General features: G+C 39.3%; 3 protein-coding genes, 2 long non-coding RNA genes and 17 other non-coding genes across 37 annotated transcripts in view; 4 read left to right on the forward strand and 18 right to left on the reverse strand.

Moving 5' to 3' along the window:
• The window catches only part of LOC116932654, a 2,040-nt gene extending 247 nt beyond the window's left edge, over positions 1–1,793 (reverse strand). Inside the window, exons 1-5 of the mRNA XM_032940429.2 lie at positions 1,677–1,793; positions 1,427–1,599; positions 1,172–1,362; positions 511–1,110; positions 1–446 (exon numbers count right to left, since the gene is read on the reverse strand). The exon at positions 1–446 is cut by the window's left edge and continues 247 nt beyond it. Coding sequence (XP_032796320.2) covers positions 97–446; positions 511–1,110; positions 1,172–1,362; positions 1,427–1,599; positions 1,677–1,751 — 1,389 coding nt within the window. The 5' untranslated portion in view covers positions 1,752–1,793 and the 3' untranslated portion in view covers positions 1–96. The remainder of the gene's footprint in view (positions 447–510; positions 1,111–1,171; positions 1,363–1,426; positions 1,600–1,676) is intronic.
• A 630-nt stretch (positions 1,794–2,423) lies between these two features.
• LOC116932653 lies at positions 2,424–5,199 on the forward strand. Of its 3 annotated transcripts, none has more exons than XM_032940424.2 (6): positions 2,424–2,689; positions 3,107–3,226; positions 3,294–3,432; positions 3,503–3,666; positions 3,745–3,896; positions 3,956–5,199. In XM_032940424.2, the coding sequence occupies exons 1-6, from the start codon at positions 2,424–2,426 to the stop codon at positions 4,786–4,788; spliced, it is 1,674 nt and encodes a 557-aa protein (XP_032796315.2). In that variant the 3' UTR covers positions 4,789–5,199. The 3 variants fall into 3 exon arrangements, with proteins under 3 accessions (XP_032796315.2, XP_032796316.2, XP_032796318.2); XM_032940425.2 differs by having other exon boundaries at positions 3,185–3,226; XM_032940427.2 differs by lacking the exon at positions 3,107–3,226.
• A 1,250-nt stretch (positions 5,200–6,449) lies between these two features.
• On the forward strand, positions 6,450–8,504 carry LOC116932655. 2 transcript variants are annotated; one of them, XM_032940430.2, is made up of 6 exons: positions 6,450–6,610; positions 6,734–6,838; positions 6,903–7,066; positions 7,126–7,283; positions 7,339–7,896; positions 7,948–8,504. In XM_032940430.2, the coding sequence occupies exons 2-6, from the start codon at positions 6,767–6,769 to the stop codon at positions 8,331–8,333; spliced, it is 1,338 nt and encodes a 445-aa protein (XP_032796321.2). In that variant the 5' UTR covers positions 6,450–6,610; positions 6,734–6,766; the 3' UTR covers positions 8,334–8,504. The 2 variants fall into 2 exon arrangements, with proteins under 2 accessions (XP_032796321.2, XP_032796322.2); XM_032940431.2 differs by having other exon boundaries at positions 7,963–8,504.
• Positions 8,505–9,432: 928 nt separating this feature from the next.
• LOC116932656 lies at positions 9,433–11,514 on the forward strand. 4 transcript variants are annotated; one of them, XR_004399633.2, is made up of 8 exons: positions 9,435–9,877; positions 9,953–9,987; positions 10,047–10,172; positions 10,234–10,371; positions 10,540–10,720; positions 10,781–10,879; positions 10,942–11,273; positions 11,341–11,514. It is a non-coding gene; the product is annotated as an uncharacterized LOC116932656 (long non-coding RNA). The 4 variants fall into 4 exon arrangements; XR_004399632.2 differs by having other exon boundaries at positions 9,433–9,877; positions 10,234–10,720; XR_004399635.2 differs by having other exon boundaries at positions 9,433–9,877; positions 10,053–10,172; positions 10,234–10,720.
• A 2,084-nt stretch (positions 11,515–13,598) lies between these two features.
• Positions 13,599–18,478, reverse strand: LOC116932667. 10 transcript variants are annotated; one of them, XR_006651710.1, is made up of 11 exons: positions 17,580–18,478; positions 16,741–17,097; positions 16,511–16,680; positions 16,258–16,450; positions 15,635–15,964; positions 15,487–15,575; positions 14,993–15,216; positions 14,836–14,930; positions 14,665–14,775; positions 14,320–14,535; positions 13,599–14,246 (listed from the first exon to the last, which is right to left on the reverse strand). It is a non-coding gene; the product is annotated as an uncharacterized LOC116932667 (transcript). The 10 variants fall into 10 exon arrangements; XR_006651706.1 differs by having other exon boundaries at positions 14,320–14,930; positions 15,635–15,774; positions 15,879–15,964; XR_006651707.1 differs by having other exon boundaries at positions 14,320–14,775; positions 14,836–14,922.
• LOC123476826 lies at positions 15,700–16,427 on the forward strand. Its single transcript, XR_006651711.1, has 3 exons — positions 15,700–15,841; positions 15,900–15,973; positions 16,045–16,427. It is a non-coding gene; the product is annotated as an uncharacterized LOC123476826 (long non-coding RNA).
• Positions 18,479–19,044: 566 nt separating the features above from the next.
• On the reverse strand, positions 19,045–19,116 carry Trnap-cgg. The gene has a single exon. It is a non-coding gene; the product is annotated as a tRNA-Pro (tRNA).
• Positions 19,117–19,749: 633 nt separating this feature from the next.
• Trnap-cgg lies at positions 19,750–19,821 on the reverse strand. Its single transcript has one exon. It is a non-coding gene; the product is annotated as a tRNA-Pro (tRNA).
• Positions 19,822–19,911: 90 nt separating this feature from the next.
• Trnap-agg lies at positions 19,912–19,983 on the reverse strand. The gene has a single exon. It is a non-coding gene; the product is annotated as a tRNA-Pro (tRNA).
• Positions 19,984–20,229: 246 nt separating this feature from the next.
• On the reverse strand, positions 20,230–20,301 carry Trnap-ugg. Its single transcript has one exon. It is a non-coding gene; the product is annotated as a tRNA-Pro (tRNA).
• Positions 20,302–20,387: 86 nt separating this feature from the next.
• On the reverse strand, positions 20,388–20,459 carry Trnap-agg. Its single transcript has one exon. It is a non-coding gene; the product is annotated as a tRNA-Pro (tRNA).
• Positions 20,460–20,708: 249 nt separating this feature from the next.
• Trnap-ugg lies at positions 20,709–20,780 on the reverse strand. The gene has a single exon. It is a non-coding gene; the product is annotated as a tRNA-Pro (tRNA).
• Positions 20,781–20,866: 86 nt separating this feature from the next.
• On the reverse strand, positions 20,867–20,938 carry Trnap-cgg. The gene has a single exon. It is a non-coding gene; the product is annotated as a tRNA-Pro (tRNA).
• An 86-nt stretch (positions 20,939–21,024) lies between these two features.
• On the reverse strand, positions 21,025–21,096 carry Trnap-agg. Its single transcript has one exon. It is a non-coding gene; the product is annotated as a tRNA-Pro (tRNA).
• A 92-nt stretch (positions 21,097–21,188) lies between these two features.
• Positions 21,189–21,260, reverse strand: Trnap-agg. Its single transcript has one exon. It is a non-coding gene; the product is annotated as a tRNA-Pro (tRNA).
• Positions 21,261–21,506: 246 nt separating this feature from the next.
• On the reverse strand, positions 21,507–21,578 carry Trnap-ugg. Its single transcript has one exon. It is a non-coding gene; the product is annotated as a tRNA-Pro (tRNA).
• Positions 21,579–21,664: 86 nt separating this feature from the next.
• On the reverse strand, positions 21,665–21,736 carry Trnap-agg. The gene has a single exon. It is a non-coding gene; the product is annotated as a tRNA-Pro (tRNA).
• Positions 21,737–21,827: 91 nt separating this feature from the next.
• On the reverse strand, positions 21,828–21,899 carry Trnap-ugg. The gene has a single exon. It is a non-coding gene; the product is annotated as a tRNA-Pro (tRNA).
• Positions 21,900–21,985: 86 nt separating this feature from the next.
• Trnap-ugg lies at positions 21,986–22,057 on the reverse strand. Its single transcript has one exon. It is a non-coding gene; the product is annotated as a tRNA-Pro (tRNA).
• An 86-nt stretch (positions 22,058–22,143) lies between these two features.
• Trnap-cgg lies at positions 22,144–22,215 on the reverse strand. The gene has a single exon. It is a non-coding gene; the product is annotated as a tRNA-Pro (tRNA).
• An 86-nt stretch (positions 22,216–22,301) lies between these two features.
• Positions 22,302–22,373, reverse strand: Trnap-agg. Its single transcript has one exon. It is a non-coding gene; the product is annotated as a tRNA-Pro (tRNA).
• Positions 22,374–22,465: 92 nt separating this feature from the next.
• Trnap-cgg overlaps positions 22,466–22,500 on the reverse strand; it is a 72-nt gene continuing 37 nt past the window's right edge. The window contains exon 1 of the tRNA in view: positions 22,466–22,500. This exon is cut by the window's right edge and continues 37 nt beyond it. This is a non-coding gene — a tRNA (tRNA-Pro).

A 22,500-nucleotide genomic window follows, 5' to 3' on the forward strand; every position in this document is an offset into this window, starting at 1 on the left:
CTGAAAAAAAATGCACTTATTTTTACAATACTATCTATGGCTTAATAATCCATCTAAGGTACTACGTAACAGGATGACACGTGAACAAGGCAAATTTCATTGAAACTCACGAGGTCGTTTCACAAATAAGGCAACCCCGAAGCTGAATTCATCGTCAGCTGGACGTCTTCGCGATCGGTCAAAGAAACCGGAATCTTGAGATCCTCGACCAGTTTCACTTGAGGTAGGTGTCGATGACGAAATGTGATGACCAAAAAGAGATCCGGTGAATGAGAGTATTGATGAATGAAAGCCATTTTCGTATGAGGTGCCAGGGCTAGAAATCTGAGAATCGTCGAAAAGGAAAGCCTGCGGTTCATTTGGCTCGCAGTCTTCTTGGCACTGGTCAGTTGAGGCGGAATAAGGCGGCAAACCCTCAGACGTATCGACAGGTGAGTTTTCATTGGCTAAAAAAGATTTTAAATAATCAATCAGTGGCTCAAAATAACTTATTAATAATCAAGGACATACCAGGTGACGCAACAGGTACGACCGGAAGACGGTGCATCGAGAGTCGCACGTGGCGGTGAGCGTAGCTTTCACTGCCGCTGGAATGTCTTCTCCTGGATTGAGTTGGGAGCATAGGGTCACTTCTACTCATAGTCAATTGCCTATGAGGTGATGGATGGCGAGCTATTAATTCCAGAGATTGACTTCTGACTAGTCCGTTTTGAGTTTCCATTCGTGAGTTTGGTTCAGGATCGTCGGATGCATCTATCCGAAGATCCAAAGTGGAATTTGGTTCCCAAAGTGAGGGAATGGTTTCAGTCGATCCGTTTCCATCATCGGATACCGGCTGAGATTCGCGCCTTTCAGGTCCATTGAGAATTCCGTTTTCTTCATCCATGTCGGATGAATCCATCCGCGGGGGACGATGATAATGATTGATTGGCGTGGCTTGATTGAGAAAATCCGGCTCTACCATCACTCGAGTGTGTATTTGCGCGGATGTACGGGCAACTCCGCAGACCTCTTCCGGTTCTTCATAAGGCGGGGGAAGGCGATCAACGAGCTTTCTGTTTTCATCTTGTGTATTTCCTTCAGTCGAGTCAGTCGTCACTGCCCGATGACCTACGATCAATTAGAAAATAATATTATTTTAATCTTGCTTGAAGAAAGTAAGTTAACATACGTTTGCTGTAAACAAAACAACTGCCAGCAACGAGAATAATAGTGGAGATTATGATAAGTGTCAATATGACACCGATAGATGTCTCTGTAGAGCGAGAGAGCACGTCAACAGGTTCTTGATATTCCCGCTCAGTGGTTACTGGGTAACACTTAATAGAGTATCTTTGGCCCGTCAAATCTTCTGACTGATACCTGTTGGGCAAATAAAAGTTTTAGTTTGAGCAAGTTTAAGGGCTATTTGTGTTATTGTTCTTACCCAGGAAGGCACACGCCACAATCGACTTCCATTTTGGCACACCCAGGCCGGCCACTAGCAGTCAATGGTGGGCGACGATTGAACATTTGCTCACATGGAATGCAAGTTTCACACATCGAAAACAGACAGTAATAAGACCCTCCTGCATTTTGGCAGTCGGAATCTCGTTCACACTAAGTCAGTAAATCAAAAACAAAATTAGAGAATTGAACAAGAAAAAAACAAGTCTGGGCTGGTAAAGGATAACTACCTGCATGGCTGGGATCTCCATTGTCATGGCAACTGATATAAAAAAAAGAAGTAGGAAACCCTGTTTCACCATCATTTTACTGGGTCAAGACGTACTGAAAGATTGGAACTGTATCACCTGGGAACAAAAGATAAGATTGAACAGTTATTGAATTTAGTTCCCCTTAAACATCCTTAACAAAAAAAGGAAACACTTTTGCTGGCGCGACTGAAGGTGATTGGCCCCTCTGGCTGACCTCCAATCCGGAAGGGAAAAAGGGAAAGGTACAGGAAAAACAAGTGAGTCATCGCTCAAAAATGTCTTGAGGACCCATTTTCTACCTTTACCGCGGAGACGGATTGGCCTTCAGCCTCAAGAGGCATGTCATTCAGATGATGCAATCTTTTTTTTTTTACAGACTTTTTTATTTATTTAAATGGAAATGGGACAGGAATTAAATTTTCTTGTACTCCATCCCAGATGACAACCGCAGTGGTTTTGACTGATAACGTTTCTGTCAACGAAATCCCTGCGCAGGGAGCATTATCAGAAAGAAGGTACAAATGAAATTTTACCTACCGATGATATAGTTGTAATTTTTAATCCTTTTTAAATTGGTAAAATTTATTCCGAGGGAGCGATGAGCAATGCACTTGTGAACTGGAACAGGTTGCTAAGCAAACTGACTGAGCAATCAAAGAACGGTGGTCTGATATTTGTAAAAATACGCAGACACGTCCAGACACGTTGAGGTTCTCTCCTTTAAGGATGTGGACTCTTCCTCTCGGTTGCCGCTCCCTGTTTTTGATTATGCCCCGCCCTTTCTCGGACCATATGCATATAGAAGGAGGGCGCCGTCTTTACTTTTCTTTTCGAACTGGACCCCAGTGTTGTGCAAAGGAAAAACAAGACCAACCCCCCTGCGGATGCACGTGGTTTTGTAGGGATATCCTACTGTCTTCACTGCATAGGGAACCACCTGAAGGAATGGACTGCCTCCCTATAGAAGGTTCCATCGGAGGTCACAAATACAGGTATGCAGTTGTACAAAATATGCATTGTTCTGTAGAGCTCTAGTAGCCAGCGATGAGTCAGGTCAAAGATTTTCAATAGCTCTGAGTCATGTTTATTCGATAAATCTACTAGCTGTTCTTTTCATCTTCTTTGGTGCAATTGGATGGAACAAATTGATTATGTAGGCCGATTTGTTTATCTGTCCTTTCTCAGTCAAAGCGATTTTAAACGACTCCTACAACTTCAGTGATATTATTGTCTAACCTCATAGCCATAAGATGGTTGGGCAAGAGGCGGGAGCAGGATAAGGTTAGATAAGTTCTTTTTGTGTTAATAAAAGATAAAGTAAAAATAGAATAAAAAAGGGGGAAGGGATAAGGTGAACGCAAGTCTGGACACGTTCGCGTTGATATCGTTTTTTTTTCCCGCTGAAAAAGTGCCTTCTATTGTCAGAAATGTAATCGGCAATACGCGTCTACGTTGTTTGACGCCATTTTCTTGGGGCAATTGAGCAGGAACTATCATTTATTTTCCGTCGCCGTTTGTTTATTCACCAGGTTTGTTGTTGTTTTTTTTTTTTTTTGTTTTATTTTATATTGATTTATTTATTTTTGTTGTAACCAGGTTGGAAAAATATCTTCTCCTCCCACTGCCAGTTTGTTTATTTGGGTCCACACAACGTTTGAAAATGAAGATCAAGCACACCTTTTTTACCGTTTTGTTATGGTCTTTCGCAACAAATGTGTTGGACGCCTTACGTCAGGTACAGTAGTACAAAGTTTGTTGAGATTTTTGACTTGTTAAAATTAAAATTTTGGTTTGTTGACCAAAAGTGCAACCGTTATGGTGATTGTGGAGCTGTTCACTATTGCCTAAACTCGTACTGCGAACCATGTATTCCATGCAAAGACATGTTCAATCGTCAACCAGCGCAATCTGTATCTGGTATGGCTATTTGTGCTAAACATGAAGATGATTGCGGAGGTTGTCTACCGGGGTAAGTTACTGGATTCTCAACGATTATGTTATAGTTTGACAGTTGACATCGTAAGTAGGCTGACGCCCTTTATTACAGCTATCAAGCTGAAGATTTAGCTCAGCAACGGCGAACGATGCATTGTTTTCGGCTGCCCGAAAAAGGGGATGCACTGCCGGCGTCTGCCGTATTTGCAACTTCGATAACGACTATACTGTCAGCCTTGGCGATAATATGCATCTTCGGCATATGTATATCACTTTCTGGTTCTTTTAACTTTTAAATCCATAGCTCGAGACAATGTTTGTAGATATCAAAAGGAAATTTGCGGCTCAAGAAAAGAAACGATCCGGCGACCTCTGGTTACGTCCAATCCCTATACACGAGATGAATACATTGATTATGGATGACCTACCTACGTACGACGAAGCTGTTAACAATCTTCCGCTCGTCTCTAATTCAAACGTGAAGAAACATGCTGCCGTTACGGATGGTCAGGATAGCAATCGTGAGTTCAATGCTGAATCGGATTTATTAACCAAGTCATCCGTGGGGGAAGCAGACATATCAACGCCTGTCGTGTCCATCGATTCTGTTTTGAATCCACTGATTGAAGAGGCTCTTCCGATAAATGGAATGGGCTACATACATTCTGACATTGAAAGTGCAGATTCGTCTAATGAAGAGCAACTGAACGACGCTGGGGTTTTACAACCGGATCGTTCATCTTGTTACACAATTGCCGATAAGTGGATTGTTAATCACCAAATAACTTCGATGTCAAAGATATCAGGGTTAAGTGTTAAAAACCAAACGGCCTACGTTATGCCTCAGTCGCCACCTACACGTTTGTCACTCGAACCTGGGAATATCGAAAATGGGATTGAAATAGCACCGTCAACAACAAATTCGACATTAGAAGGTTACCAACATCGCCATGGATCTTCCGAAGTTATGGATGAGGAGATTCTGAAGAGGAAAAATTTAGATTTTTTACCTGCGATTGACCGGTCGCCTTTCAAACGGATTGTAAACTGGGTTCTTCAAACCTATCCCGACAAACCTGACAAGCACATTCATTTCCGTAAGCCTAATTGGATCCATCGTGTGAAGGTCAAGGATCGAATGATTCGGAATTTGTAAGCCAGTCAGGAAGACCTTCCGTGATTATCAAAGCATCAAATCAACTAGAAACAAAGTGAGTAGTCCCATGCCACTATTATTCAAATCTATTGGGCTAGCGAATTTTAAAATTTTCGGTCTTAATTAGTACACTATAATAAGCATGATTGAATATAATTTTGGGCACACAATAGATGGCAATAGTTGCATATAATAAAATTATAACACGCAAATTTCAATTACTTATAAATATCGGTATTAATTTGTAAGTGGAAGTGTAATATTTGTATCAGCATTGTTGTTGGCACTTTGAATTTTCTCGTTCCATTCCCTCCCCTCATTCTCTTTCTATGGTCCGTTATACATCAAAAGTGCGCACTTTCTTTACCAATATACACTTGTAACTCACAATATACCTTAGTCCGAAAGCTATCACCTGAAGCTGCTAACCGATTTGTTGAGATACCCTACGGTCTCTATACCATACATACAGAAACACCTGGAGGCTGTATCCCTTTCGGATGCCTGAGGTCACCTTTACAGGTACAGTTGCACTTAATGCATTGTTCTGATTTTTCTGAGCAATGAGTCACGTCGACTATCTCCAATAGGGAAACAATGAGTCATTTATTTAAGAAAGTTGGACCCTGCGTACTTTTAATCTTCTCTTTACAGTAGAATGTAACTCCCTAATAAACTATTGCCTTTTCAGCGATAGGATGGGGGATACGACGTCAAACAATTTCTTGTGACATAGAACATCAGAGAATGAAAGTAAAAAAGAAAAACTAAATGGGGGCAAGTTTGGACTCGCCTACTACCTTTGATGCCACTGAATGTCAGGAGGAGTTAATTAGGGTCGGCAGCTTATAATAACGAGGGCAGTCATTCTGGTCTCCTTAAAAATCTGGGTCTTGAGGTATGGGCGAAATCTTATACATATTAATCGCTACATTTAATAAAACCTGTTATGAATGAGTACGGATATTTGACACTGTCGTTCGAAACAGGGTGGCATTTCTGGAATGCCAAAGGGAAACTCTAGAATGAAAGCTGATGACGGAAATAGAAAGAGAAAACTTCGTCAAGAAAGACAAAATAGAGTTGCATCATCTGTCTGTAAGAGGATCGCTGATTATTGCATAATAATTATTCAAACCGCTTTCACCAGCCAACAATTACGTTTTCAAAGCACCTAGTCGTGTCCTGTTTTGTTTTTTTGTGTTAAAAAGTCGTGAATAAGAAACACAAATTCTTTCAATCCCAATCACCTCTGACAGGTAATATCAGCAAACGCGTATTCTGATCTCACTTTATTCTGACGCATTTTTTCTTATCTGGTACCACCATCTTAATATTGATGATTCACACGGGATACTAGAAGCGGATTAAGCTAAAATAAATTTTAGAAAAATTACCACTGTTTACATAAAAAGAAATAGTACAGCACAGGGTCGACGAAAAAATTAGTTCCCTCGAAAATTCTAGAAATACGACTGCACCAATAGCCACAGATCACTGACGTGTTCTTTAAAACAAAACACAAGCCAACGACCTTTCATCAATAGCACCAAAAGAAAAAGACATTTGGGTGATGAAATGTTGAAGAAAAAAAGAAAAATCAGAAAAAAATATTCCGTTATCTGTCGCGCCAAAGGGCGTTCCATATATTAACCACTTTGCCGGTTGGTGGCCGACAGTCGTTCTCGAGCTTTGACAGGACGTAGACGTGTGTTACGAGCTCTCAAAGTTTTCGTGAAAACTCAATTCTTAGTGACTTTCTCGTTAGACAAGATAGTCCTTTTAATTATTTTCACTTTTGTGATATAAATGAACTCAAGAGGTGAGAATCACCAAACAGCCAATCAGCACACTTCTCTTTCTACGGCTGATTGCATCATCCTACCCTGCTAAGGGATTGCGTCACCGGTGTAACACGGGCATTTCTTTTTTTCTTTACAATTAGGTACCTATCGCGAATTCTATACATCATCTGAACATGGTGATCCAAAAAGCTTGCCTCCTGCTTTTCTTTGTGTCCCTGTCGAATTCTGCAGAGATCCTACGTGAGGTAAGAACTTTTCTAGATCATTTTGTTTTCTCTTCTGTACATGTTTCTTTCCTTCGTTTTGCAGTGCGATAAGGATATCGATTGTGGCTCTGGTTATTTTTGTTTCCTCTCTTATTGTGAACGATGCATTCCCTGCGATACCCATTTCAATCGCCAGCCGGCGCGATCGTTGACCGGTCTACCTATTTGTGCCAAATACGAAGATGATTGTGGAGTTTGCCTACCAGGGTAAGAGACATAAAGAACTATTTTCGATTTGGTAATTATGGTTGAGTATATTTTTACAGATATCAAGCTGACGATTTAACTGATCAACGGCGATCGATGACATGCTTTCCATTAAACGAAACGGTCTCGACATCTACTGGTTTTTGGTGGACGGGAATCGTGTGGATAGCGTCCGTTCTTTTTTTGACGATGGCTTTCATCATCTGCTTTCTCAAATGTAAACTTTCTTTATCCTAATTGAAATTCCAAACTAAATACCAGGATTATTTCAGGTCGTCGTGTACCAACTGTTTCGAACAACAAGGATTCCGAATTGCGTCCTTCTGCTCCGCCACTGTACTCCCTGTACAATCCAAGACTCACTGATGAGACGGATGGCCTAATTATGTCGGAACCGATTAGATCCTCCGAAAGGGTAGTTATTCAAGAAAACGAAGGACATTGCACTGAAGCTATCCCACTCGACTACTACGACATTTTAAACAATCGTCTACACGACTCGGATGTAGATCCGGAAGAAGAGGCTCCTGTTCCAGTTCATGTAGCTGTTGATTCCGAAGTCGATGATGAATCTAATCTGTCGACTGAGACAATTCCTTCACCTTGGGAACCGACACCTTCGATGTCGGACATATCCAAGAATTTCTTTAGAAGTCAATCATTGGAAAGAGTGCCTAGGCCGGCATCTACAAGTCAGCTAGTCCGTTTGCCAAGCGATCCGGAGATCCTTTCGAGCAGAAGAAGCATATCTTCTGCTGGTGAAAGCTATAGTCATCGTCACGTCCGCCTCAGCCAGTACCGATCGGAATCACAAACAATAAATCAATCAGGTACATCAAATTTTGAATAGAATTTGTTGTATGATATACCCATTCACTTAGTTCCCTTTATTCCAGAATCGTCAAAGTCTATAGCAGACTGTGAATCCGAAGATGATTTACGTCGACGTGACTCTCGTTCGTCTGATACATTTGATGACGATCCGGAGCCAGAAGCACCGGAAGCTTTCCTTGCGGTGAACGATGATCCCAGTTTTCCATCTGTCATTCGGGATGTGTCATGGCCTCGCCAATCAAGAGCTATGCAGAACATCTCCCGTTTCCTTGGATCCATTTCGAGTGAACCTTCCAATGGTCAAGGTTCGCAGGATTCTGGATTTCAAGATCAATCCCGAAGACGTTCAAGAACTAACGAAGATTTATTAGAAGAGAACCACATTGCCCTTAGTGCAAAAAAGCGGCGCAGAAACTGCTCAGAGAATGAATAACTCGAAATTTCTTGAAGTGCCATACATATGTTATCTTTACCTGATGCCACACTGAATCGTTTTCTTGCTCATATTTATAAATGGTGGCAATCAACAGTTGTGATTTTACGTTTTTAATTAAGTTGCTTTTCCTTTTTATGAGAAAATATACTGGTAAAGTGACAACTGCGAGATTGGCGGATGTGTCGCACATGCTAATAAATTCCCCTTGTTGTAGCAAAGAACGATTTAAGGCCAGCAAAGTGAGTCATTCCTGATTGAGATCCATGGTTGTGCAATGCTAAAGTGAGAGTCACAACCCCAACGCGCATTTTGAAGCCAGAAATCCTACGATGACAGGTATTTACAGGGAAAACAGGGGAGCCAAAAATAATGCCAGCGTTATAGTTACGGTCATTTTTAACTTACTTGATGCTGGAAGTAAACTTGCTCTTCCAGGCCATGTTCTTTTTGTATAATCATTACGTTGATCCTGCTTTGCCTCTCAGTAAATATGCTATACTTGGCTACTGTAACCTTTCTATTTCAATTCATTAAGGTATTAGTCAATATTGACATGGAATTACCCTATACTAGAAACTGTGCTACAAGCTACAAGTCCGATACGTTGTAGATTTTTCTAAGAAAGTGCTTGAAAAGCGAAAACTTCAGCCCGATATAAAGTTTGGGATGTGTTTTTGTGTTTTTTTATCTCGGTAGATGGGTGCTAATAGAGAATGGGTCGTTCTCACTAGATGCATTAAGTACACCATGCATAATACCCTAACTAGAGGCCCTAACCCCGTCCGCTTCCGGACATTCCTCCTTCATGCGAAGCTAGGGGATAAGGGTTCCTAAAGCTTAGTCGGGCTTTTTTAGTCAGGCTTAAAATAAAAACAACGCATGATATCGTTAAAACTAGATGGCGCTACTGTGCTAGTCGGGCTTAAATTATTGACAACATTGAAGCAGGAAGGCACAAGTTGAAACCCTTACCAAATACAAAAATCAATCTATTTTATAATACAACAATGCTTTGACTATTAATTAAAAATTATTAATAATAATCATTACATTAATATAATACAATTATTTGTAACCTTTGGCATGGTGTCGCCACTCGCCAGGTAACTGGTCAGTGATCAGTCTGGGGACGAGTAAAGTTCAATCTGGCCAAGACCCAACTACGAAGCCCAAGGCATGCCCAAGGAACGAGAAATATTTAACAAACTTACAAACAAGGCAGATTTTTTATTTTTTTTATTTCACATGTTGTAAACTATTGAAACCTCACAGTCTTAAGGTTTTATTCTATCATCTGCCTACTCCAATATTCACGATGGATATTTTTAAATTGTGTTTTGTATGTATATTGGAGTAAGCCATTTGCAGCATAAAAGCTAAAGTTGTTTGATTTATTCCCTGTCAGGACAAAAAAAGTAGTTTACAAATTGAGAAATTTAAAAATATTGATCCTTGTTTTTAAGTCTCCAATTGTTATCTAGACCTAAGGTAGTATATTGAATCAGCCTCCAAATAGATGTCTAAGCTCCGTTATTCTAAAGGTAACTGGAAATGGTAAATGGAAATGGCATACTGATCATGTCACTCTTTTAAAAACTGTATTACTTCAATTTCAGTAGTTTCAACTTGCTGCTGGATAGAAGCTTGAAAGGTATTTGTTAAATCTATTAACAACATGATGTAATGTATACTTTGTATATCTTTTGGAAGCTACAGACTGTGGAATGCTGACCTGTTATCTGCAGTTAATAATCCATCTGGTGCAGCTTAAAATTGGTCAAGATCATGTAAATGAAAAAAAGCAATATAAAGAACTTTAAAAAATAAATATGCTAGGTAAAACGATAAAAGATTCCCATACTCAGTTATCAAAATAATTAAATACTGTCTTTGTCAGGAACTCTTGAAAAAGTATTCTTGGTGAAAAATTGAAAATTCTCGGAGATAGCAACACTTATCTGTGGATAAATTAGGCAATACAGTTAATGAAAATTTATCTAAGAAGAAGCAATCAATCAAGGAGGCAAGTAGAATGGTAAACCATAATTTGGTGGCATAAGTATAAAATTAGGATGGAATGTGACGAAGAAAGACATTTAAAATGGTTGTTGTAGATGTTTTTGGTTACAAAGTTTATTCACCCAATGTTCAAACACTGTCATTTTGCAGATGAATAACAGACATGTAATTTTCATCACTGTAGATGCTGGCATTTCTATCTATAACGATAACTTACTGCCTCGTATGGAGATGAGTGGAAAATATCTGTTACGAAAATAACGAACGCGTTACGACCTAAAATGCTTTTCTTCTTGACATTTGGTTAACCTGAACGTAAATTCAAATTTTGGCAAAATTAAAGTAAATGGCCAATCATCTTGCTGGTAACTCTGTTGTTCTTTATTAATAATATTTCTTTTGTTAAAAATGGTTTAATTTTACAGCTAGAATCTTCCTATCTTGTGAGTTTAGACTGGTTATTAAGGAAGTTGGATACGATGCCGTAGCTGACGTCATGATAAAGGGAATATGTCAAAAAGCAAGTACTTCAGCTAAAAGAGTGCCTTGAAGTCTTTAGCTTTATTTAAAATTGCATTGTGTTTAGTTTAGATACGATGCCGAAGCAAACGTCATGACAACAAGGAGGATTTGAAAAGCAAGTCCGTCAGCTAAAAGATGGCTTTGAAATCCTTAGCTTCTGAACAATTTACACGATAAAATTTTTCTTTATATTTGTTTACAAGTTTTTAACATATTCACACAAGAGCGTGTAGAGCAACTGAAAATTTTGGTCGCTATGGGAAATCATCCATTTAAAGCGATCTTCTTACACGTTGACCAAACTTCCCCGTGGAAAATTTTGATCCAAGAACGCTATTGCCATTGGTGGCTTGATCGTTTTCTGTGTGGAGGACTCGGTGGTGACTATTGTACGAGGTATTTTACTTTTTTAAATAAGTGTATCAGCAAGAATGTTTTACTTATGTTAATTTCACTTGTATAGATTTTATAATCGTAATGAATCGGCAGAGGATATTGATGGAGGTCAGGTGTAAACAGTGACTGAAATTCGTTGGAGAGGGATTCCGATTCTTTTGTTTTCTAACGTGTATGGTATTTTTACAAAAAAAAAATTAAGTGCGTATCTGGGCTCCCTTCTTTTCTGTGGCCCCGTTTCCCCTTGACTTATGATAAGCCCGTAGGGGGTCATGCCCCTACTGTGATCAGCAGCAAAGGTTGTGAGTGCGCTGTCCGGAAAGGGGACGTGGGGGTCCTCAAGTTCTGAGATATCATTGGAGGGCGAAGAGGCTACCCACAAATCCGAATTAACGGTTAATCGCTCACGTAAAAACTTGTCCGAAACCTTCCATCCTCTTCCGGCTTCTCTTAGCCACGCCCCGGGTAATCTCCCCGGGGACCCAAATTCAATTCATTCAACTAAACTACTAACTACTACTTCAACAATACAAAAATTTAAAAATATTAACTTTGCGTTTCTTTAATACATGCATGTACTTCGGATGTTCTTAGAAAACTTGTATTTTGTGTGTGTTTACACTATACATTTCTCCCCATTCGCCCTTTAAGAATTGGAATCTTAACAGAGCTATGTGTATTACAGTTCTGTTACTAGCATTTGCGGAGTGTCTTTGAATTACCGCCAATCTAATTCTAATCCTGTTGTAGGTAATTTTCTGTTATACAAACTTGAGTTTCAAATTTACTTACCTGCAGAATGATTTGGTATACAATCTTTGTATATATTGGTTATTCAGTTGTATAGAATTGCTAATACAGATGGTATTTCAACTCATTCGGGTATCGATCCCCAAACTTTCGGCGTGCATAGCCGATGCTCAACCGTTGAGCCATGAGTTATATTTAAAATCGCACTAATATTAGAAGACATGAAAAGATAATATTGTATAGGTTCGTAAAAATATATGCTAACCTGAATATAGTTTACATTCAAGGATCATAGCTTTATGGCAGAACATTGGTGTACGGATCCAAAGGTCTCGAGTTCAAATCCCGGGTGATGATTAACACATTAAATGTAAACGAAGGTTGTAGTTTCATTGCAGTTCTAGATGGATTTATTGTGGACATGTTCGAAGGAATTTATCTTGAATCATGCTACAAAAATTTTCTAAGTCCAAATTTGTTGAACTCAGTTAATACGAAAATATAGATAACAATATAGTGTGAATTATGGCTCAGTGGTAGAGTATCGGTATGGTATGCCGAAGGTAAAGGGTTCAAATCCTAAAAGAGTCGGGAGAAATACTAATCCTTACCCCATTCTTATTGATCAAGAAGTATGTATGGGGTCACTCGGCAGAGCATGCCAGTTGTTGCAAAGTGTCAAAGTAACAAAATACGCATGCACGCCAATTGGTGAAATTAAACAATTTATTAAAATTTGTTATTGGATATTATATTGAAGATTGCCAAAATATCCGTCCCATTACTTCGTAATGGGGAAGTTTCTCGACCCGACTGGCGACGTGGAAGGTAGACACCTGGGAAGGTTGGAGGCCCGGGACACCAGGAACCTCCTGGGAATCGAACCGCGGACCTTGGAGTTGCTAGGCGAATGCGATACCTTTCTGGCAACCCCCCCTATATCCCCCCCATTGATGTTTGATCCCCTATGTACAACTTTGCACAGTTACCTTAATGTATTGAAGACTTATATTTTTAAATAGTATCTGTTATAGCTCTATGGTAGAGCGCTGGACTGGAATGTTCTACGCCTTGGGTTCGAATCCCATTCGGGTGTAGCAGAATTCAATGTCTATGAAACATCACATGTAGTGGTATGTAACTTCGTAGTCTGCGATCTGTGGTAAAGCAAAGTATATTGCAAATAAATTTAATTGTTTTTTTTTACTGACAAATAATAAATTGAATGGGATTGCTCATCTACTATAATGTTCAACTATACATACTTCATCTGAGTTGTTATGTTCCAGTATATGCGACTGATAGCACAGTTGAAGAATAGGACTTTATACATCTTTGGTTAAAGCACTCTAATTTTACTCTTAGAGATTTTGTAACTCATAATTCAGAATTACTTCCGCAGAAATTGAAATTCTGCGAACGTATTATTCTCCCAATGGAATTTATTTATACATTGAAATATCACTTAACTCTTTCTGGAATCGAACCCTAAACCTTCGGCGTACCGCTCCGATGCTCTACCTTTGAGCCATAAGTCATACAATTAAGTTTTAACTTTTACCAGGAGCTTAAAGGTAACTTGTTCACACTTGTAATGATAATTTAAAGTAGCCCAACGTAAATTACCAAAACGCTTGTAAACTATTAACGTCAATAAAGTGAATCAGCAAACATATTGTGTACTTTTTACCTCTGATGGGATTTGATTCACATACATCCATCCATCGGCAGAAATGTTTTCCATTCAGTTTTAAAAAATAAGCCCAACTTTTCTCTGAAGTGGTTGTGATAAAACCACTTTGATTTCGTTTTATCATAGTCGTCTCCGCTATTCTTCCTGCATGCCAAAAGGCATTGTTGCAGAAAAATGTGGCGGTTTTCCCTATGCTTTGTTTTCCATACCCGAGACATTTTTCTGCAACCTCCTGTACCTGAACACCGACAGTGCGAATAGGCAGTAGCGTGGCAACATACTGGTTGTGACTGGACAGTTCTTCCAGATAAGACGCTCTTCTTCCGACGTCACGATTTCAATCCGATTGGGCAAGACATGTTCCTTGGCTGCTATGTTGGCATAATGGACCATCAAACGAATCAGCACCGGTCCTTCGGCGTAAATGATTCGAATTGACAAACCGGGACCAGGAAACGGGTGACGTTCCTGTAATTCTGCGGGCGGATCCAGCTCGCGACATAAGGCTCTTACTTCATCTTTATGGAAGTCTATTGGGAAATATTGCGAAAAGAGTAAGATCTTACTGGAATGCCATAACGCAAGACATTTAAATGCAATTACCTTCCAGAGGTTCTACTACACGGCCGTGAAGGCGCAACTGATGAACAATTTCGGAATCGTTATGATAAGTCTTTACTGTCAATCACAACGACAAAGTTTGGCGACCATGCACGTTGGTGGAGGTATCGCGGAAAGTCAAACTTACTTCAACAACATAAAACAATTCGAAATATCAAATCTGATCGCTGGTATGAAGAAGAAATGAGAAGCCACTGTCTGTAAAAGAACTCGGTCATAGAACAAGTATTATAAACCGTAGAATTTGAGATGTGACAGGACGACGTATTTTGGAAATTTTGGCCAATAATAAGATTCTGAATGGTCCAGAAAAGCATCTCAAATTACCCGAAGATTGAGCCCAAGTTGCTGTAAACTAGTGACGACCTGCTCGGATTCGTCTTTACGCAGGAAACCGTTATCGATATGGATGGCCTGCACTCTCGAAGAGTCGTCACCCTGTATAAGTGCTTTATGTAGAAGGGCAGCACAAATGGCGGAATCCACTCCGCCGCTTACCAGCATGAGCACAATCTTATCACGTCCGAGCGGGCGCCAGATTCTCGTACTTAAGGATATCCGCATACGTCAGTGTCATTGGCCTAACTAGAAAACTACAGATTTCATCATGTGGCTAGGGAAACTAAATCGTAAGATTATCTTCTTAGGATCTTACCAATGCTCCGGACACAAGATAAAGTAGCTTGCAGCATCTTCGGCTACTTGGATTGCTTAGTCACATAACATCGTCGGCTTTTTTTAGGTTTGGCAGATTGAGCTGATGGACATGACTTTCGTATTTCTTGGTACATGGCTCCAGGTGTCGGATTGCATTACTGGCCGTAATAGCGATGCAGCAAGTGATGCACGGGAAAGTTACGGATTACTTCTCAATATCGCCTACCACATGGACACATTAAACATAAGGCAACATTAAGTTAGGTTATTCCTTAAGGAGAAGAGGAAAATACTCTAGCAATTAAAAGATTCCAAGAGAAATAAGATAAGATGAGGTATTTCTTCCAAGTTTCAACAAACTCTTCCAGACTTATTAAATTTGTTTGCAATGAAGGAATCTTTACAACTTAAATGGCTGATGATTTTATATTTCAATATTTCCCCTAGTAAAGAAGTATTGTGAAGATTTGTGCAAATATAAGCAGAACTTACCAATAATCCAGATCCATCAAAGAACAACATTAAGATTGGTTGTTCCTTAACAGAAAGAGGTACAAAAATACACTGGCAGCAGAGAGTTTCTAAGAAAAATCTGATTAGATGAAGTATTTCTTCACAATATCAAAAAGCTCTCACTTACTAAAATCACTTCTGTTGAAGGAATCAACTTTTTGCCAGCAAATCTCCATAAGTTTGTGTCATCACCACACATAAATTCAACTTTATACATGTCACCTGTCAGTACTTAACTGTAGAATACGCGTTAAGCCGAATTTCAACCTACGAATCAATTGACAATGCTAGACTTCAAAGTTTTATGAAAATGTCATTATAAACATTGTTGCAGGTAATAAGTATTTATCGTTCTTTGAAGAAATACACACTACAGTTGTGCTTCATTTTAGCACAGGCCACAAGGGTAGGAAGAATTCTTCATTTCTGCAGTCCTTCAGCCTCTTGATGCATAAAACTGTCTCAGGTAAAATAAAAAATACATTAGCTTCTGTAGACAGTAAATAGGAAATATTGCCAGTTTCACAATTTAAATAGAAAAGGATGGCCAGAAGAAATACTGGTATCTTGGTCAGAAACTGTCCAATACCCATAGCATGTTCGAGCTGTGATTGCATCAACACATACTGTTTACTCTCTGGTTACTACATTTCTTTACTAAACTAGAGACCCAACATCAACACAAAAGACAAAATATCTCAAAAAACCAAATAGGAAAAGGGAATCAACAAATAAATTTTAAAACCTTACCTTTGGGAATTACCAAAGTAATCAAATGTACTCCAGTTAACAAAGTAGATGTTGGAAAGAAATGTGACAGGAACCAAAACTCATTCCGCACATCCTCTGACCTCCATTTTATTTCAATGAGATAAAGTGCAGTTTTTTTAGTTCCTCACATTAAATTCCTTTGAAAATTTTCTTTCTAGTTTTTTCTGCTAGCCTAAAAAATCATTAGAAATCATGTAATAACACCTGCATAAAAACTAACTAAAAAGATTACAGATTTAGGTCCAAGTACAACTCATTTAAGTGCCCATGTCATTGAAAGCAACATAGGTGGTGGGAGATCGGTAAACATTTTAAAAATGTACCAAGCATGGATTGCCATTGGTGGACCAGGTTAGTTTATTATTCCGAGTTTCCAATAAACGTTTCTCAGCTCAACAGGACCTGACAACGAGACATGCATTACTAAATATGTAAATATTTTTTTCGTTCCAACAAACGTACCCTTAATACTATCCAATAAGAGTTCATTCATATAAAAGTTTTTCACATAATAGTCCAAATGATTGACGTGATATTAATCGCTCTAGCATCTTTTGTTGTAATTGCAGCTATAATAACTAAAATTCAGTTTCTTAGCCATGTGTAGTGTTGGCGACTATCTAATTTTTTTAACGATATATCGATATTTTTAGATAAATGTTAGATAGTCGATATTTTTAGATATATCGTTGTATCGATACTTTCCAAGTAGTTTTTCCGATACTCAATAGATGGCGTATTGTCAAAAACAAAACATTAAGAATAGATTCATACCCATCGCTGGAGTTGAACTCTGAACCATTGTCATGCAATTGCTGTCTTCATCCACAGAGCCATTGAGAAGATAAATAAGTGTGCCATGCAAAGAAAAATTATTTTGTTACCGAATATCGATATAAATTGCACAATACAAATCTGAACTGATCATCGTCTGCTTTTCTTAAGACTAAACAGTATGTTACAAAGCTAGTTTTATCTATATTTTTATCGAATTTTACATCAATTTTTTTGTAATTTTCATGCTAAACGAAAAAATTAAGACGATTTCTAATTGCAAAATAGTCGCAAAGAACACGCAAGGAACACGAAAAATAAATGTTAATACCCTATACGAAATAAAAGATGTGGATCGAGTGAGATTTGAACTTCGATACTCTGAATCCCAAATAGTGTATGATACCACAGAGCTATAGTTGGCTGCCATATTATTCAGTTTATGCTATAGTTAAAGTAAACTATATGAACGACAATCGATATAATTTTACAAATAGAAAATCAACTAGAAAAAGTAAAAGTCAAACCTTCAAATTATCAACGATTACCACTGTAAAATCACCATTTTCCCAGACTAATGTGCAATAAAAAGTTATGTTATTTATTGAGATCGAACACAGATCCTTGTTGCCAATCAAGTTGGTAACTGATGAGTAAGTTAAAAAATATTGACTGTTGTTGGTTAGTATCGATACAAAATGCAGACGAAAATCTAAAATTATCGTCGTCTGTAACACTATATTTGGCTGGATAGTAAATTTGTTTACTATTGATATCAGGGTTGCCACAGCAATGACTAATTCTTTTAAAATTAAATTAATTACTAATTCAAATTACAATAAGAAACATTAGAATTCAAAAAATATAAATCTGTTATGCAATTGATTTAGAAAATCCAGTAAAAAATCTTTTAAGCAAGCTTTTCCCAACAATAAAATCGCTGAAAAACATTCTTCGTTCAGGTTTGAACCCAATACCTCTACATCGGTAGCCTTGTATTATACCACTGTGCCAATACTCTGTAAAATTTTACAGCACAACAATGAGTTTGTTGTTGTTGGGTAGTATTGATACAAATTGCAGACGAAAATCTAAAATTATCGTCGTCTGTAACACTATATTTGGCTGGATAGCAAATTTGTTTAATATTGATAGATATCAGGGTTGCCATCGCAATTAATAATTCTTTTAAAATTAAATTAATTACTAATTCAAAGTACAATAAGAAACATTAGAATTCAAAAAAAAATAGGTCTGTTATGCAACCGATTTATAAAATCCGTCAAAAATAATTTAGGCAAGCTTTTCCCTACAATAAAACCGCTGAAAAAGTTTCTTCGACTAGGTTTGAACCCACTACCTTATTATCACTAGACTGGTATTATACCACTGCGCCAGTAGTCTATACAGAACTTTCAGCATAAAAAATATTATTTGCTGTTGGGTAGTATCGATACAAATTGTAAACAAAAATCTAATCTTTCCGTCGTCTGCTAGCTTTCAAATGCGTTAAAATGAGAAAAATCATTATCAGCGTTAAAAGAGCCAATCATCAAGTAAAAATATACAGTTGCTTCTGGATTTGAACTCCGAACTTTATGGTCACAGCCTAAGACGTTAACCTTAGCGCTACTACAAACTACATTTTTACAATGTCTCGCCGCCATAAAAATCTTGTTGACGACTATCGATGCAAATGAGAAAAAACTGCTATTTTTTTGTTTTACTGTTTGAGGCTTGTTAGTAGTACCGTGGTTACCACAACTCACAGTCCCTTTTGCATATAATTTTTTATTACGGCTCTTTAAAAAATAAAGGTCGCTTTAAGCATTTTTTTTCAAATTTTGGAAATGAAAGCACTTTCTCTATATCGTATACCCCTAGACCAACGAGCCGATGAAATAAAACAGTGGCAACAGGTAACACATGTATTGATTCGGGTAACAGGTAGATTTATAAACATGAAAATTCCAAAAAAATTCATGGTACTTCGGGCTCGTCCGGGAATTGAACCCGGGACCTCTCGCACCCGAAGCGAGAATCATACCCCTAGACCAACGAGCCGAATACCATTTGATACGTAGTTAATAAAGAAATACGGAACCAGCTAACAGGTGGTTTTATAATAAAAAAATTACTTGTAATGACTTGTAATGAAATTTACCACGGGCTCGTCCGGGATTTGAACCCGGGACATCTCAGCCATTAATCGCGAATCATAGCCCTAGACCAACGGCGAGAATCATACGCCCTAGACCAAAAGCGAGAATCATACCCCTAGACCAACGAGCCGATGGTATATTTCAGGTAATAAGTCTAGCAATCCGGATTAAAGGTGGAATTAAAAATTTGAAATAAAAATTTTACAAATGTTCCCGGGATCGTCCTGGATTTGAGCCCAGGACCTCTTGCACCCTAGGCGACAACCATACCCCCAAACCAACCACCCGGATGAAATATCTCATGTAACCCAGCAAGCAATCCGGATAGCAGGTGGATTTGCCAAATAAAGAATTTTTACCATTTAAAACAAACTTAAGGGCTCGTCCGCGATTTGAACCCGGGACATCTCAGCCATTAAGCGCGAATCATAGACCAACGGCCCAATGAAAATTTTCCAGGTAATAATTAACCACTCCGGAATTCCGGATAGAACGTGGATTTACAAACTTAAATTAAAATTTCAGGTGAGAACAAGGGCTCGTCCGAGATTTGAACCCGGGACCTCTCGCACCCGAAGCGAGAATCATTCCCCTAGACCAACGAGCCGGATGAAATCTTTCAGGTAGCCAATTAAACAATCCGGATAGCAGGTAGATTTTCCAAATAAAGAATTTTTTAGATTTTAAATAAACTTAAGGGCTCGTCCGGGATTTGAACCCGGGACCTCTCGCACCCTAAGCGAGAATCATACCCCTAGACCAACGAGCCGGATGGAATTCCCCTGGTAGCCAATCAAGCAATCCGGATACAAGGTGGATGAACAAATTTGAAATTAAAATAATACATTACTTCATGGGCTCGTCCGGGATTTGAACCCGGGAGCTCTCGCACCCAAAGCGAGAATCATACCCCTAGACCATCAACGAGACGGATGGGATTGCCCTGGTAGCCAATCAATCAATCCGGATAACAGGTGGATTACAAATTTGAAATTAAAATAATACATTATTTCATGGGCTCGTCCGGGATTTGAACCCGGGACCTCTCGCACCCAAAGCGAGAATCATACCCCTAGACCAACGAGCCAGATGGAATTTCCCTGGTAGCCAATCAAGCAATCAGGATAGCAGGTGGATTTACAAATTTGAAATTAAAATATTACATTACTTCATGGGCTCGTCCGGGATTTGAACCCGGAACCTGTCGCACCCTAAGCGAGAATCATACCCCTAGACCAACGAGCCAATGAAACATTGACAGGTAATAATTAAGCAGTCCGGAATTCCGGATAGAACGTGGATTTACAAACTTAAATTAAAATATCAAATGAAAGAAGGGCTCGTCCGGGATTTGAACCCGGGACCTCTCGCACCCAAAGCGAGAATCATACCCCCAGACCAACGAGCCAGATAGAATTGCCATGGTACCCAATCAAGCAATTCGGATAGCAGGTGGATTATCAAATTTGAAATTAAAATAATACATTATTTCATGGGCTCGTCCGGGATTTGAACCCGGGACCTCTCGCACCCAAAGCGAGAATCATACCCCTAGACCAACGAGCCGGATGGAATTGCCTTGGTAGCCAATCAAGCAATCCGGATAGCAGGGGGATTAACAAATTTGAAATTAAAATAATACATTATTTCATGGGCTCGTCCGGGATTTGAACCCGAGACCTCTCGCACCCGAAGCGAGAATCATACCCCTAGACCAACAAACCAGATGGAATTTCCCTGGTAGCCAATCAAGCAAACAGGATAGCAGGTGGATTTACAAATTTGAAATTAAAATATTACATTACTTCATGGGCTCGTCCGGGATTTGAACCCGGGACCTCTCGCACCCTAAGCGAGAATCATACCCCTAGACCAACGAGCCAATGAAACATTGACAGGTAATAATTAAGCAGTCCGGAATTCCGGATAGAACGTGGATTTACAAACTTAAATTAAAATATCATGTGAGAACAAGGGCTCGTCCGGGATTTGAACCCGGGACCTCTCGCACCCTAAGCGAGAATCATACCCCTAGACCAACGAGCCGGATGGAATTCCCCTGGTAGCCAATCAAGCAATCCGGATACAAGGTGGATGAACAAATTTGAAATTAAAATAATACATTACTTCATGGGCTCGTCCGGGATTTGAACCCGGGAGCTCTCGCACCCAAAGCGAGAATCATACCCCTAGACCATCAACGAGCCGGATGGAACTGCCCTGGTAGCCAATGAAGCAATCCGGATAACAGGTGGATTACAAATTTGAAATTAAAATAATACATTATTTCATGGGCTCGTCCGGGATTTGAACCCGGGACCTCTCGCACCCAAAGCGAGAATCATACCCCTAGACCAACGAGCCAGATGGAATTTCCCTGGTAGCCAATCAAGCAATCAGGATAGCAGGTGGATTTACAAATTTGAAATTAAAATATTACATTACTTCATGGGCTCGTCCGGGATTTGAACCCGGAACCTGTCGCACCCTAAGCGAGAATCATACCCCTAGACCAACGAGCCAATGAAACTTAGACAGGTAATAATTAAGCAGTCCGGAATTCCGGATAGAACGTGGATTTACAAACTTAAATTAAAATATCAAATGAAAGAAGGGCTCGTCCGGGATTTGAACCCGGGACCTCTCGCACCCAAAGCGAGAATCATACCCCTAGACCAACGAGCCAGATAGAATTGCCATGGTACCCAATCAAGCAATTCGGATAGCAGGTGGATTATCAAATTTGAAATTAAAATAATACATTATTTCATGGGCTCGTCCGGGATTTGAACCCGGGACCTCTCGCACCCAAAGCGAGAATCATACCCCTAGACCAACGAGCCGGATGGAATTGCCTTGGTAGCCAATCAAGCAATCCGGATAGCAGGGGGATTAACAAATTTGAAATTAAAATATTACATTATTTCATGGGCTCGTCCGGGATTTGAACCCGAGACCTCTCGCACCCGAAGCGAGAATCATACCCCTAGACCAACGAACCAGATGGAATTTCCCTGGTAGCCAATCAAGCAAACAGGATAGCAGGTGGATTTACAAATTTGAAATTAAAATATTACATTACTTCATGGGCTCGTCCGGGATTTGAACCCGGGATCTCTCGCACCCTAAGCGAGAATCATACCCCTAGACCAACAAGCCAATGAAACATTGACAGGTAATAATTAAGCAGTCCGGAATTCCGGATAGAACGTGGATTTACAAACTTAAATTAAAATATCATGTGAGAACAAGGGCTCGTCCGGGATTTGAACCCGGGACGTCTCGC

This window comes from Daphnia magna, linkage group LG10 (genome assembly GCF_020631705.1).
Source record: "Daphnia magna isolate NIES linkage group LG10, ASM2063170v1.1, whole genome shotgun sequence".
In the NCBI taxonomy this organism is placed as follows: Eukaryota; Metazoa; Arthropoda; class Branchiopoda; order Diplostraca; family Daphniidae; genus Daphnia; species Daphnia magna.

What these genes read in the sequence shown, in the direction of transcription:
- LOC116932655 (XM_032940430.2), top strand. Translation starts at nt 6,767, where the DNA reads ATGGTGATCCAAAAAGCTTGCCTCCTGCTTTTCTTTGTGTCCCTGTCG. An exon ending in TGTGGAGTTTGCCTACCAGG is followed by an intron (nt 7,067 to 7,125) that starts GTAAGAGACATA and finishes ATATTTTTACAG; the next exon opens with ATATCAAGCTGACGATTTAA. An exon ending in ACAAACAATAAATCAATCAG is followed by an intron (nt 7,897 to 7,947) that starts GTACATCAAATT and finishes CCATTCACTTAG; the next exon opens with TTCCCTTTATTCCAGAATCG.
- LOC116932653 (XM_032940424.2), top strand. Translation starts at nt 2,424, where the DNA reads ATGTGGACTCTTCCTCTCGGTTGCCGCTCCCTGTTTTTGATTATGCCC. An exon ending in ATCGGAGGTCACAAATACAG is followed by an intron (nt 2,690 to 3,106) that starts GTATGCAGTTGT and finishes CCGCTGAAAAAG; the next exon opens with TGCCTTCTATTGTCAGAAAT. An exon ending in TGCGGAGGTTGTCTACCGGG is followed by an intron (nt 3,667 to 3,744) that starts GTAAGTTACTGG and finishes CCTTTATTACAG; the next exon opens with CTATCAAGCTGAAGATTTAG.